Source organism: Trachemys scripta, chromosome 3 (assembly GCF_013100865.1).
Source record: "Trachemys scripta elegans isolate TJP31775 chromosome 3, CAS_Tse_1.0, whole genome shotgun sequence".
Lineage (NCBI taxonomy): Eukaryota > Metazoa > Chordata > Testudines > Emydidae > Trachemys > Trachemys scripta.
Window position 1 is genome coordinate 140,443,441 of NC_048300.1, and position 12,379 is coordinate 140,455,819.

The window sequence follows — 12,379 nt, forward strand, 5'->3', positions numbered from 1 at the left end:
TATTGGAAGCATTTGCTAGAGAATAACTTGAGATGCCCTTGCTCTAAAATGCTCTGCATCAATCCCGTTCCTTGCCTGCTTGGGACAAACTGTCACTTAGGGACATCAGGCCCTAGCAGGAATGCTATATTTCTTACTTTATATACAGTGCCAAGCACAAAGGGGCCCCAGTGTTGGTTGGGAAATGCAGGTGTGAAGTAACACAAATTATTAACAATGTTATTGTGGTGTTTTAAAATATATCAGTTGTGGCTGTATTGCTTTGTATAAAAAATATTAGTATAATGACACTACAGACAACCTACGGTGACATTTGTGAGGCATCTGTAAGATGTATTCTGTTAAAGATATGATCTTGGATATTCGGTCAGTCAGGTCACATTGTACTTCTGGTATAATTCAAAGGGAGAGTATATGGTATATGAGAGACAAAGAAATGTGTGTACTATAGATGGGGCTGGTAGCACTGCCCAATAAAGTAGTCTGACACTTCCTGTTTTCAGTTGCTTATAACATTTTTTTGCCAAAGTTTAATTGTTTGAGGTGAAATTTACCATGCTGGGTGTTGTCTTCCAGTTGAAATGTTTTGGGAAGCTTCTGCCAAAACAGTTCAGTCATTGCCAAGAACAAGACTAGTGAAAAACGTTTTTCACTAATGTTAAATTCTGGCAATCATTTCCTTGATAAGTCCTGGCTCCCTCTTCTCTACCCCTCCCCCCTCACCCCACTTTGGAACAGAGATTTGAGAAATTTGGCAAGAGGGATGCCTTTGTAAGGGATGTGTTGTTTGATATCCCTGTGAAAAGGTGCCCAAATTTGGCCAAGTTATAAACATTTGAAAAATTGCTGAAAAATTCCACGTGATCCTCTCTCATTCAGGGCACAGGATGGACCTTCTCTGGGGATGAATAAGGGTTATGTAGGGAGGGAATGCTGTTGTCTGTAGGACACCTGCTTCATTTGTTGCCGAAGCTGGGGAATGTGTAGTGAATGAGGTAGGGGACTGCAGGAAGAGCAAGGAAGGTCTCATGGTCAAGGCAGTTGAATGCTGCTTTGGGGAATTGGTTTCTATCTCTGCCTCTGCCATAGAGTTCCTATGTGATGCATAGCAAGTCCACTTAAACCAAACTTCTCTCAGGTGGTCACACTAATTGTGTGCTTCTCATTTACTGGGTGCCTGACTTGACACTTGGGGTCTGATTTGCAGAAGTGTTGAGCAAAGCACTGCTTCCACTGACTTAATTACACCTGTGACTGATCATATAAAGTGCTATACAATGCAAAATACTCTGAAAAATCAGGTTCTAGGTGTCTCAAGTTGGGCAACCAAAATTAATGGAAACTTTGGACCTTAATCTCTCTGGCCCTCACTTTCTGAACTGCAAAATGGAGATAACACCTCCTCACCTCATAATAGTGTTAAAGATAAATTCATGAATGCTGGAAGCACTCACATACTACACTGAGCACTATAGATACAAGCCTATGAGGAAATTAATTCTGTTTTCAGAATCGGGTTTGAAACAGTGTGCCATAAACAAGGGATGGGCCACACATTGAGAAAAAAACGAAGTATTGAATAGCAGCTCATGACATGAGCATTGTCCATCCTGTGCATTGAATGAGGTAGAGGTCCTGTGGAAAACATAATATGGGATCAAGTAATTATGCATATGCATTACGATTCAGTCTAAGGGAGCCAAAATTAAGGTTGCCTGTGGAACCTTAATTCTCGTATTTCCAAACTTTTGAGTGCTTGTCTTTGCAACTTTAATCGTGTTCTTTTGATGTAGTTTTTTGTGTTTAATATTGTGTATACTGTAGCTTGGCCTACTGTATGTTTGGCTTTTGCTTTGACTGCAGATTACTTTATGCCAGTGAACACTAACTTATTCTGCAAAACTATATTGTGTATTCCATATCAGGGCCACTCAGAGGATTCAAGGCGCCTGAGGTCTTTGGCGGCGGGGGGCCCCGCTGCCACATTGCCGCTAAAGACCCAGTACTTTGGCGGCGGGTCCTGGAGCAGAAGGACCCCCTGCCGCTGAATTGCAGCCGAAGACCCGGAGCAGAAGAAGCTCTGGGGGCCCGGGCCCTGCGAGAGTTTTTTCTGGGGCCCCCAGAGCGAGTGAAGGACCCCGCTCCAAAAAACTCGCGTGGGGGCCCCTGCGGGGCCTGGGGCAAATTGCCCCACTTGCCTCCGCTCCTCTCTCCCCTCTCCCTCTCCCCCCCACCCCCCGGGGCGGCCCTGTTCCATATATTAATATTAAACTGTTGCTACAAAAGATCAATTAAATTGCCTTCTTACCAGGTTAGTGCTCTGAACAATTCTCTAACTATCTAGTTAGAGAAATTCTAATCTGCTTGGGAAAGTGTATTAGGCATTGACATGCTCTCTAAACTCCCTTATCATTTAATGGGTACACTGAGCAGAATATTCACTGCTGCCAATTATGACTAGTAAATTACTTAGAAAACCAAGGCATCTTGTTTTGTCTTGAATTAAAATGTCTGCTAAGCAGGGCTGGCTCCAAGGTTTTTGCCGCCCCAAGCGGCAAAAAAAAAATAAAATAAATAAAAGTCGCGATAGGCGGCAGCTCCACTGTGCCACTTTCTTCTTCGGCGGCAATTCAGTGGCAGGTCCTTCCCTCTGAGAGGGACAGGGATCCTCCTCCGAATTGCTGCCGAAGAGCTCGACGTGCCGCCCCAAGCACCTGTTTGCTCAGCTGATGCCTGGAGCCGGCCCTGCTGCTAAGCACTGTCAGTTTCGTAGTAATTGTATTTTGAAATTAAACACAGGAGTCAAACAAGCAATGACAGAGAAAAGACACTGTTAAGCCCATAAATCAAGAACTCTTAACTTTTTGCATGTTTGTAATGTGCTTGTTGTGTAGAATAAATCTACCTAATGCTTGTGCATCTGTCTCCTTTCTTTTTCTGCTTTCCTTGGCTGGTTTCTGTTTTGTCAGCTCTCTCCAAGCCCTACTCCTGCCACTCAGAGTCCCAAGAAACCTCCAACAAAGGACCCATTAGCAGATCTTAACATCAAGGATTTCTTGTAAACAATTAAGGTATTCTGTGACTGACTTTGAACTTACCCGGGTTATGTATTTAGTTTGCAGCAGTTAACGTTTTATATGTTGTACTAGTTACTAAAAGCATACCACTCTCTTTAAGTTTGAGTAAGAACCTGCAACTGTTTGTAGAAAAATACAACTGTGAATGAGAACCAGGAGGTACAAGTTAAAGCCCTTTTAAAAGTTTTTTCAGGATGCAAGATAGGTTTAAATCACAACTACTTCTCCATGCCATTCTGTCTGACAAACGGAATAAATTGGTAACAGTATATTTATTTACAATATGTGACTTAATTTGCTGTTAATAAAATATTTTCTTTACAATTTTTACTATGTATATGTTATCTCATATACTCTGTAAATTGAACAAAAGCAGTGCACATGTGGGTTTTTAAAGTTCATTGTTGTTGCTTCTCTGTTCTAGCCAGTTTTCATTTACATCATTTGAGTTTGCAGTGTTCTTTTGATTATCCACTCTGCCTTCATTTGATTATGAAGGCTGTTAGAGGTGGACTGGAACACTGGGGCAAAACTGAAAGAAAGGTTACTTTGCCAGAAGCAATCTTATTTCTTTATGCTGCCGTTATAGTCGATTTTTGTTTAATAATAAAACTCTTCTTCACATTAATTCTTCTTGTGACCAGTTCTACACTGTAATCCTAATCTGGTGTGAGAAATTAATTTGTGCCATAAAACTGATTTGGTAACACTGTTATGAATGAGTGAAATTGAGACTCCCAAACATGTGCATGTCCTCAAAGGATGCCAAATCTCTAATGGGGATGGAAGTGGGTATTGCCTGCATCCTTCATTGCTTTCAGCACTATGGTCTCTCCTCTTCTCCCTATAGGGTGCTACAGGGCATTGCTCTTCTGCACATCATGGCATAAGACATCAAGCAGTGCTATGTAGAACAGCCTATGGGAAGCATGGATTAGCGAGGGGAAAAAACACCAGTGGGGATACGCTGAAAGAGAGAAGGAGAAACTAGGGAGGGAGGGAGCTGAGGGAGAATAAAAGGCAAAGAGGAGCAACCAGAAAACAATTTAAAAAAAAAAAAAAAAAAAAAAAAAAAAAAGGAAATGACTGTAACCATAATAAACCTTTCTGGGAAGCAATCTGAGGGTTCAGATACCAGAACATCACAAAACAGTTTGAGGGAGCCAACCAATAAAATTTGGAGACCACTGAAGTAGAGCAGATAGGCTGTGAGAAACTGTGTTCAATAGTTTTGTCTGCCATTTATTAGAATTAAACAAGAGGAAAAAGTAGCAGCTTTACATCCTCTCTGGTGGTAGTTTTTCCTTATTGTACTTGGTGCAATCCACAGCTTGTGAAAATTTGACATCAGGAAGAATTTGAGAATTGTCCTGATTCAGTGACTGAAGAAGCTGCACCTTTGGGCTTTAGCCCCACAACCTGGGGTGGAGGTGCTCAGGCTTTGGCTTTGGGTTCCCTGCCAGGGGCGGTGAGCTCAGGCAGGGCCAGGTCTCGGTCCCTCCTCCTGAGGCCATGTAGTAATTTTTGTTGTCAGAAGGGGGTCGCAGAGCAATGAAGTTTGAGAACCTCTGCTATAGATAATGACCAAATCAGAGCTATTCGTGAGCATAAATAACCCATTGTAATTAGGACCCAGTGTCTTCAAAGATATCTCCATAAGCATGATAGTCCAGTTGCAATATTGGGGCCCCAATTTATTGGGGAGACACCTCCATCAGAACTCAAGTTAGAAAATAGCTGAATTCTTAAATGCTTTAAGATATGATAAGGGGGAATATCGATTCTTTTGTATACCAAGTTTGACCTTAAAGCTGCTCTGCAACCATTTTTAATCAAATTTGAATCAGACTTGTGTAGCTGTTCCTTCTAACTATGTTTTTGTCTTCACAGCTGCAGTTTTTCTGACTGGATAGTTAAAAATGTGAGTTTGGAGTCTACAAATCACAGATTGATGCTCAGAGTTTCAAAGTGAGCCACCAGTACCAAACCCAGTGCTTATTCAGACTTTCTCTTACTTCCGAAACGTGTAGCACAGCTGTGAAAGTGAACGTTAGGAATGTATACTACCGTAGCTGTTACCCCTACTCTCTCTCAATTTGTGTACTTGGGTTATTTGTGTTCTCCAGTTTAAACAATGGATGTACGTTTCTAATGCCTTCTAGTGCTTTTCTGAACCTATTCAGTGGGGGCAGATTATGCAGCTGTTGTGTGGTGAGCCATTTGGAGCGATGTGTCTGTGTTTTTGAAGGTTTCAATGTATATAACTTTTGACGAACACCTGAAATTTCCCTAAAAGTTAAGTTTCTTCTTTATCTGTTACAAAACATAGTGTGATAATACCAATAGTAAGAAACACTTAACTAGACAAAATCTTTGTGTGAAATACATTTTTCCCAGTCACAGGAATTTCAATTGTTGTGAGAAATGTTTTATTTTTATGGCACTGTATATGTTATATTATAATTTAAAGTAATATAAAGGTAAATTTCCATAACAAATACTCCTTTCAAGTTACTTTACCAATAATGAAAAATCATATCTGAAAGAATACTATATCTATCACTTTTTTAATTTAAAATATATTTTAATTCTTTGAGTTCTTGCATTTAAATTCGCTTATTTATCAGTTCTTGCTAAATGCATTGAAAATAAGTAAAGGGTCAGTTTCTCTCCATGTAGCTGAAAAAAGCAGCCATAGTTGTGCTGACATTAAAGAATGTCAAATATGAAAGCACTCTTTGGTGTGTCTGTAGTTATAACATTATTGCATTTTTATTTAACTCTTTTATGTACATCTGTTATTTTAGTGCTTACCTGTGTGTATGCCTTAGAGTAGCGTATTTCCATTCCCCAACTATGCTGTGAGTAGTTTTTGTACTATTTGTGATTAGACCTCATTCTGATCCAGAGAACCACACCCTTTACTGTACATATTGTGTTTCTTTAATTTTTAGTTTGTTCTCCTACTGTTTGTGCTGATGGCTTGGCTTAAGATTTTGACTCTTAAATGAGGTCACTGTTGATCAGTGTTACAAGTGGCTTGGCAGCTCTTTGTTCAAAGCATATTGAATTGGAAAGATGTTCACCTAAGTCTTTCAAACTAACTATTTAATCAATGTCTGGTACCATTAAAAGTGGTTGTATCTGAATTAACTGTGGGGATAACATACACTCTAATGGGGGGAAAAGTTATATAAAGCTAATTTCAAAATAGCTTTTCTTTGTATTTTGGTTTAAGAACCCAGTGCATGTATGCCCTCTGAGATGCAATAAACACCTTGATCAAAGTAAATATGAACACTCTAATTGTCTTTCTAATTTCATAAAAGATTCAGGATTATAGCCACTAGTTCTCAATGTATTGTTTGTCCCACAGTTTTAAAAGTGCACCATTTTCCAAAAAATTTAGTGTCTGTCTACACCTGAGTGCCCTACTAAACTTAGACTTTTACAGTCTGTTTCCTGTGGCTAAAATCTCTTTCCCCTATTGCTCTGTGAAAGAAAAAAGTTAAACTGACTAGGCACAAAGTGACATACCCTGGACAAAGTAATCATATTTTTCAATTTATTCTCTTTAGTTGTTAAAAATCACACCTCTGTAATGTATATGACATGTAACAGACAATTTAAAGTTTACATATCCTTTCAACTAAAAGACTGGATTTCACACACACAAAAGTAATGAAACATTTAAAAAACAAAATATAAACTTTAAATTTAAAGTCAATCAGTACTGTTTTCCAGATGAGTTTCTAATTCTGAAACTGGTAGTAAAATTGGTTTGAAATTGTCCTAGACTAATACAATGCTGCAGCTGTTTAAGGTAACACAACTTATAGAACAATATCTAATATTTAAAATTAGATGCAAAGTCTTTGGACTAAATCCAGCCTTTGGCTAAATGGGTGCAGTTCAGTTATTTTCAGTGGAGTTGTACCTTAAGCCAGAACTGAATTTGGCACATGTGATTATTTGAGGCGTCCCAAAATGCTTTGCAGCAAAGATTCTATTTGAATTTTAAATTTCAAAAGTTTCCCTGACAGATTCCTTGCTGCTGGTTTCTTTCACCCTTATCAAACAGATAGATAAACCATAGGCCCAGGCTCTGAAAGTAAACATATATAAAGTTATTCACATGCATAAGTGTTTAGAAACTATGGGCTATTCTGCCAAGCTTGCACAGATAGTAGCCTCAAAAGAAAAAACTTTATTGTACAACATTCCTTCAATTCATACGATGTAATGCCCAAAGGAACACACAGATGAACTTTACAGCCATGCTGTTTCCTGGGGCAAAAGTGGATACAATGAATGGGAGAACTTTTAGAGGCATGCATAACTAAACACCAGGCAGAGATTATGTAGTCAAATATGTAGCTAATAACCCAGTCATAACCATCAAAGCAAAACTTCAACTGTTGAGTATCCAATTAATGCTTGCCAGGACAGATTAAATTTCAGAGTATGGTATACATTTGACTTAGAATGTAAGAAAAAGCATACAGCAGTAAACTTTCTCCATAAAATAAGCACTCTGTCTATTGTGTTGCTTTTTTAAATAAGCAAATTAACTGGATATCATTGTACTAAAGAGCTCTCATTTTTCTGTTAATTTAATTGTTTGCTTCATATGCCAAATGGTAGCACTTGTAAATTATATGCCATGCAATATTGTAACATAAATAGGACATTAAAGTCTCTTTCTTGACTAGTGTGGAGAGAGAAAAGGCATTGCACTAGGTGCCTGACATTGGGAAGAACAGCAAGGCTCAACTGGCATTTCTGAAATATAGTGGATAGAAAGTGGTCACTGATTCCTGATAACCTGTACTTGCTGCATAGTTTATTATTTCATAGAGGCATGGGAGAGTAGTAATTGTATATAATACACACACACACACACACACTAGATATAGATATGTAGTATGTGTGTATTATACAATATATATATATAATCTGTTTTGAAAGGCATGTTAGAGGAAGAACCTCTTTATGAACCAAGATTTGCATTGTAAATAAAATAGGTATAATAAGCACATGTTAAGGTCTTTTGAATTAGACATGGATGGTAACAATTGCTCAAAGTACCCAAATATTAACTGTTATGTTCTGATGTGATATTCAAACACTTTTTCAATACCACTTATAAAACTGCTTGTTTTATGCTCCAGAAAGAGTTAATCCAAGAGGGATTCCCTTGTAATATAGTCCTCCGTAATGCACGATCACAGATGAAGGAAGAAAGTGTGCCACTAAGGGTACGTCTATACTACCCACCGGATCGGCGGGTAGTGTTCGATGTATCGGGGATCGATTTATTGTGTCTCGTCTAGACGCGATAAATCAATCCCCGAATCAACACCAGTACTCCACCTCGGCAGGAGGAGTAAGCAGAGTCGATGGGGGAGCTGCGGTGGTGGACTCGGTGCCGTGAGGACGGCCAGGTAAGTTGAACTATTCGCGTAGCTGAATTTGAAGTATCTTAGTTTGAACCCCCCCCCCCCAAGTGTAGCCCATGCCTAAGTAACAGTGACCTTAATATAATTAAGCTTGACCTCTTCCTTGGGGAAGGGAATCTTATCAAGAGTTAGTACTCTCACACTATGCCTCAAGAAAGAGGACTTCCCCTCCACCCAAAACCCCAACTATACTAGATAGAAGTCATCTAGGTTTGGAAGTGAAATCCTGAGAACTGTTATACAGACTGCTTTGAACATACGTGATGTGGGCACACACTCTGAATCCAATAAGCAAGAAACAAGTGTGGGAGTTTTAATAGCAATAAGGAACAAGCAGGAATCAGTGTGTGTGGGGAGTGGAAATAATTGGTGCTACTCTCCCAAACCTTTCCCACATACCTTCTTTTTTTTTTCTTTTCATAATAGGAGCAATCTTCTTCCCTGCATTGCTTTAATCTGTGTTTATCTAGCTAGTATTTGTACGATCCACAGACCTGTGAATGCTAATGTTCCCCAATAGGCTCCAGGGTCTCACCCCTTAAGCAGTTGTAGGAGAAGACCTGATGGGATGCTTTCTCCCACCCCCTGGAGAAACAGGCAGCCAATCAGAATTGCTGTATGTGGCAGGCACTACAGATTTACAAAGTCTCACAACCATCAGAACAATTAATTGTCAGTTTAAAAAAAAAAAATGGCAATTACAGTGCCACTACATAGGATGATAAAATAGGGTTATCAAGCCTCCTCCTGAACAGAATCTAATCGATCAGCTGCCATAAAGGGGGGGAAAAAAAACTCCAGCTCCTGCTCCAGCCTCGTACTTGTGCTGTATTTTATTATGGATACAAAAATACATTGAAGTACAGTAATGGGGGCCAAATAAAAACCTAAGATAGATGAGAAGATTTCCCCCCCCCCCCCACATCTCTGAAGTAGCGGTGCTGGACATTTTAGGAGACAAGATGGACTTTTCTCTGTCACCGTTCTTCTCTGGATTTCATGCTCTCAAATGCTGAACTCACTTCTCTCCCTTCACAACCCTCATCCTGGGGCAAACCATTTTAAAAGCAAAGCCTGCTAATTGTTCTTGCATATACAGTATCTAATATACATCTGTAAACATAGGTAACTTCCAATTAGGATAACAAGGGAAAGGAGGCAGGAAAGAACCAGCAAGTGGAAGAAAATGAAGTTGCAGGAGCTAATTTATACAAAAGTCGCTGTCTCGGTCAGTTTCGTGGTCGGCACTGTTCCCAACGCCACCGCTCGTCCCAGTCCTGGGATAGTGGCAGATCGTATACCAGTCCGGCCTGTCGTCAGTCGATGGGACAGACTAGTCAGGCTGAACAGCTTGCTCCACCGGTGCCACAGTAGGTGCAGTGGCACCGGGCTCCTTGGCCGGCACTATGGTACCAATGGGCCCATGGCCACCGAGCAAGCCACCACCAGGGGCCTCGGAGAGACTGTCGGCCTCCCTTTCTTAACCTCCTAGGAAGTAGTCGGTGGAGCATTCATCCCCAGTTCCGCCCCAGGAGGGGGACCATGTGATGGGACCTGCGGCACCAGTGGGTACGCAGAGTACCGCACCCCCATCCTCATCCTCCCCGGATGAGGCAATCATAGCCCCTCCTCAGCCTGTCCCACAGGAGCACTCTAAAGCCCACCAAGAACTGTTTGAAAAAGGTGGCATCAAGCCTCAACCTTCAAGCCAAGGAGGTGGAGGATCCTTCGGACTCCCTCTTCAACATCCTCTCGGCTTCAGCACCAGGCAGGGTGGCTTTGCCACTCCATGAAGGGGTGGCAAAGATTTTGAATGCCTTGTGGCAAACTCCAGCTTCCTTGCCCCCCATCACTAAGAGGGCAGAACGGAAGTAATTTGTGCCTGCCAAGGGGCATGAATACCTGTACATGCCCCCTGCCCCAACTCTCTGGTGGTCCAAGTTGGTCAACCACAGGGAGAGGCAAGGCCAACCAGCCCCTACTCCGAAGAATAAGGACTCGGGGAGGCTGGATCTATTCGGGAGAAACGTTTATTCATCCTCGAGTTTTCAATTGAGAGTGGCGAACCATCAAGTCCTGCTGGGGAGATACGAATTCAATTTGTGGGGTTCTCTGCCCAAATTCGAGGATTCCCTCCAAGAGCGTGACAAGAGAGTTCAAGTCTCTGGTGGAGGAGGGTACGGTTGCTACCAGGGCAGCCTTTCAGACAGCCTTGGATGCAGCAGATACGGCTACAAGGTCTATGGCCTCCGCAGTGTCCACGAGGAGGGTTTCGTGGCTTCTGCTGTCTGGGCTGTCCAGCGAGGGGCAGAACTCCTTACAGGACCTTCCATTCGATGGCAAGGCCCTGTTTGCGGAACAGATAGATGTGAAATTGCATGGCCTAAAAGATTCCCGCACAACACTAAAGACCCTTGGCCTCTATGTCCCGGCCCCAGCCAGGACCAAGTTTAAGCTGCAGCAGGCTCCCACCCAGGCAACCCATTCTAAATATGAGCCCCCTTATAAAAAGTGAGGGGACTATAAGAAACGCCTGCAGAGGCAATCCCAATCTGCACCTCCAAGGGTAAACAGGCGGGAAAGTGTCAGTTTTGACAAGATGCCCGGGAGTGATTTACCAGTTCATACCTGGGATCCACCCGCAAAAAAAGCTTCCCTTCTCCAACCGGTTGTGTGCTTTTCTCCCAGAGTGGTTGCGGCTGACCTCGGACCGATGGGTCCTCAACACCATCTCCTGGGGCTACACCTGCCCGTTTACCTCTACTCCGCCCACCTCACCCTCCATCCCCGTCACTCCTCAGGGACCCCTCTCACAAGACCCTGCTCAAGCAGGAGGTGGGGTGGCTCGTTGGCCTAGAAGCGGTGGAGGTGGTACCAGAGGAGTTCAGACACAAGGGGTTCTAGTCCCACTACTTCCTTAGCCAAAGGGAAGCTCAGGCCCATCCTGGACCTGCAAGGCCTGAACCAGTAGGCCTGAACCAGTACATGGTGAAGCTCAAGTTTCGCATGGTCTCTCTGGCCTCCATCATCCTCTTCCTGAATCCCGGGGACTGGTACACCGCCCTCGATCTGCAGAACACGTACTTCCACATTCATCTATTCGAGGGGGACAGACGTTTCCTCTGCTTCATGGTTGGGCAGGAACACTACCAATTTACGTCCTCCCGTTTTGGCCTGTCCACTGCTCCCAGGGTATTCACAAAGTGTATGTCTGTGGTAGCCACCTATCTCAGACATCACAGGGTCCAGATCTTCCCCTATCTCGATGACTGGCTGGTCAAGGGCAGCTCCAGGTCACAGGTACGGGATCCCATGGCACTCCTCCTGTCCATGTGCACCACTCTGGGCCTGTTGGTAAACAACACCAAGTCCATGTTAGTCCCAATGCAGCACATAGACTTTATTGGGGCAGTTCTGGACATGACGTTGGCCAGAGCATCCTTCCCACCGGACAGGTTTGAGACCCTAAAGGAGCTCATCAGCATAGTCGCAAGGTTCCCCGTGACCACAGCCAGAGCATGCTCCAGCTCCTCCATCACATGTTGGCATGCACATATGTGGTTCACAACACCAGACTCAGGATGCGGCCCCTCCAGCTCTGGTTGGCCTCAGTGTTCTCCAAGTTCAGAGACTGGATGGACCAAGTCCTTACTGTGCCCGAACCGGTGACCACCTCTCTGCGATGGTGGTCCTCCCCAGGGAACATGCTCCATAGGGTCCCATTCAGAGACTGTCCCCCGTCCATGGAGCTAGTGTCCGATGTATCGGACCTGGGATGGGGCGCCCACGTGGGGAACGTTTAGACCCAAGGTCTGTGGTCTGTGCAGGACCTTGCTCTGCATA

General features: G+C 42.9%; 1 protein-coding gene across 1 annotated transcript in view; it reads left to right on the forward strand.

Moving 5' to 3' along the window:
• Positions 1-6,369, forward strand: part of SNAP91 (synaptosome associated protein 91) — a gene marked incomplete in the record, with an annotated part of 150,514 nt that extends 144,145 nt beyond the window's left edge. The window contains 2 exon segments of the mRNA XM_034766114.1: positions 2,970-3,071; positions 4,968-6,369. Of these exon segments, the coding sequence (XP_034622005.1) occupies positions 2,970-3,062 (93 nt within the window).
• Positions 6,370-12,379: the final 6,010 nt, after the last annotated feature.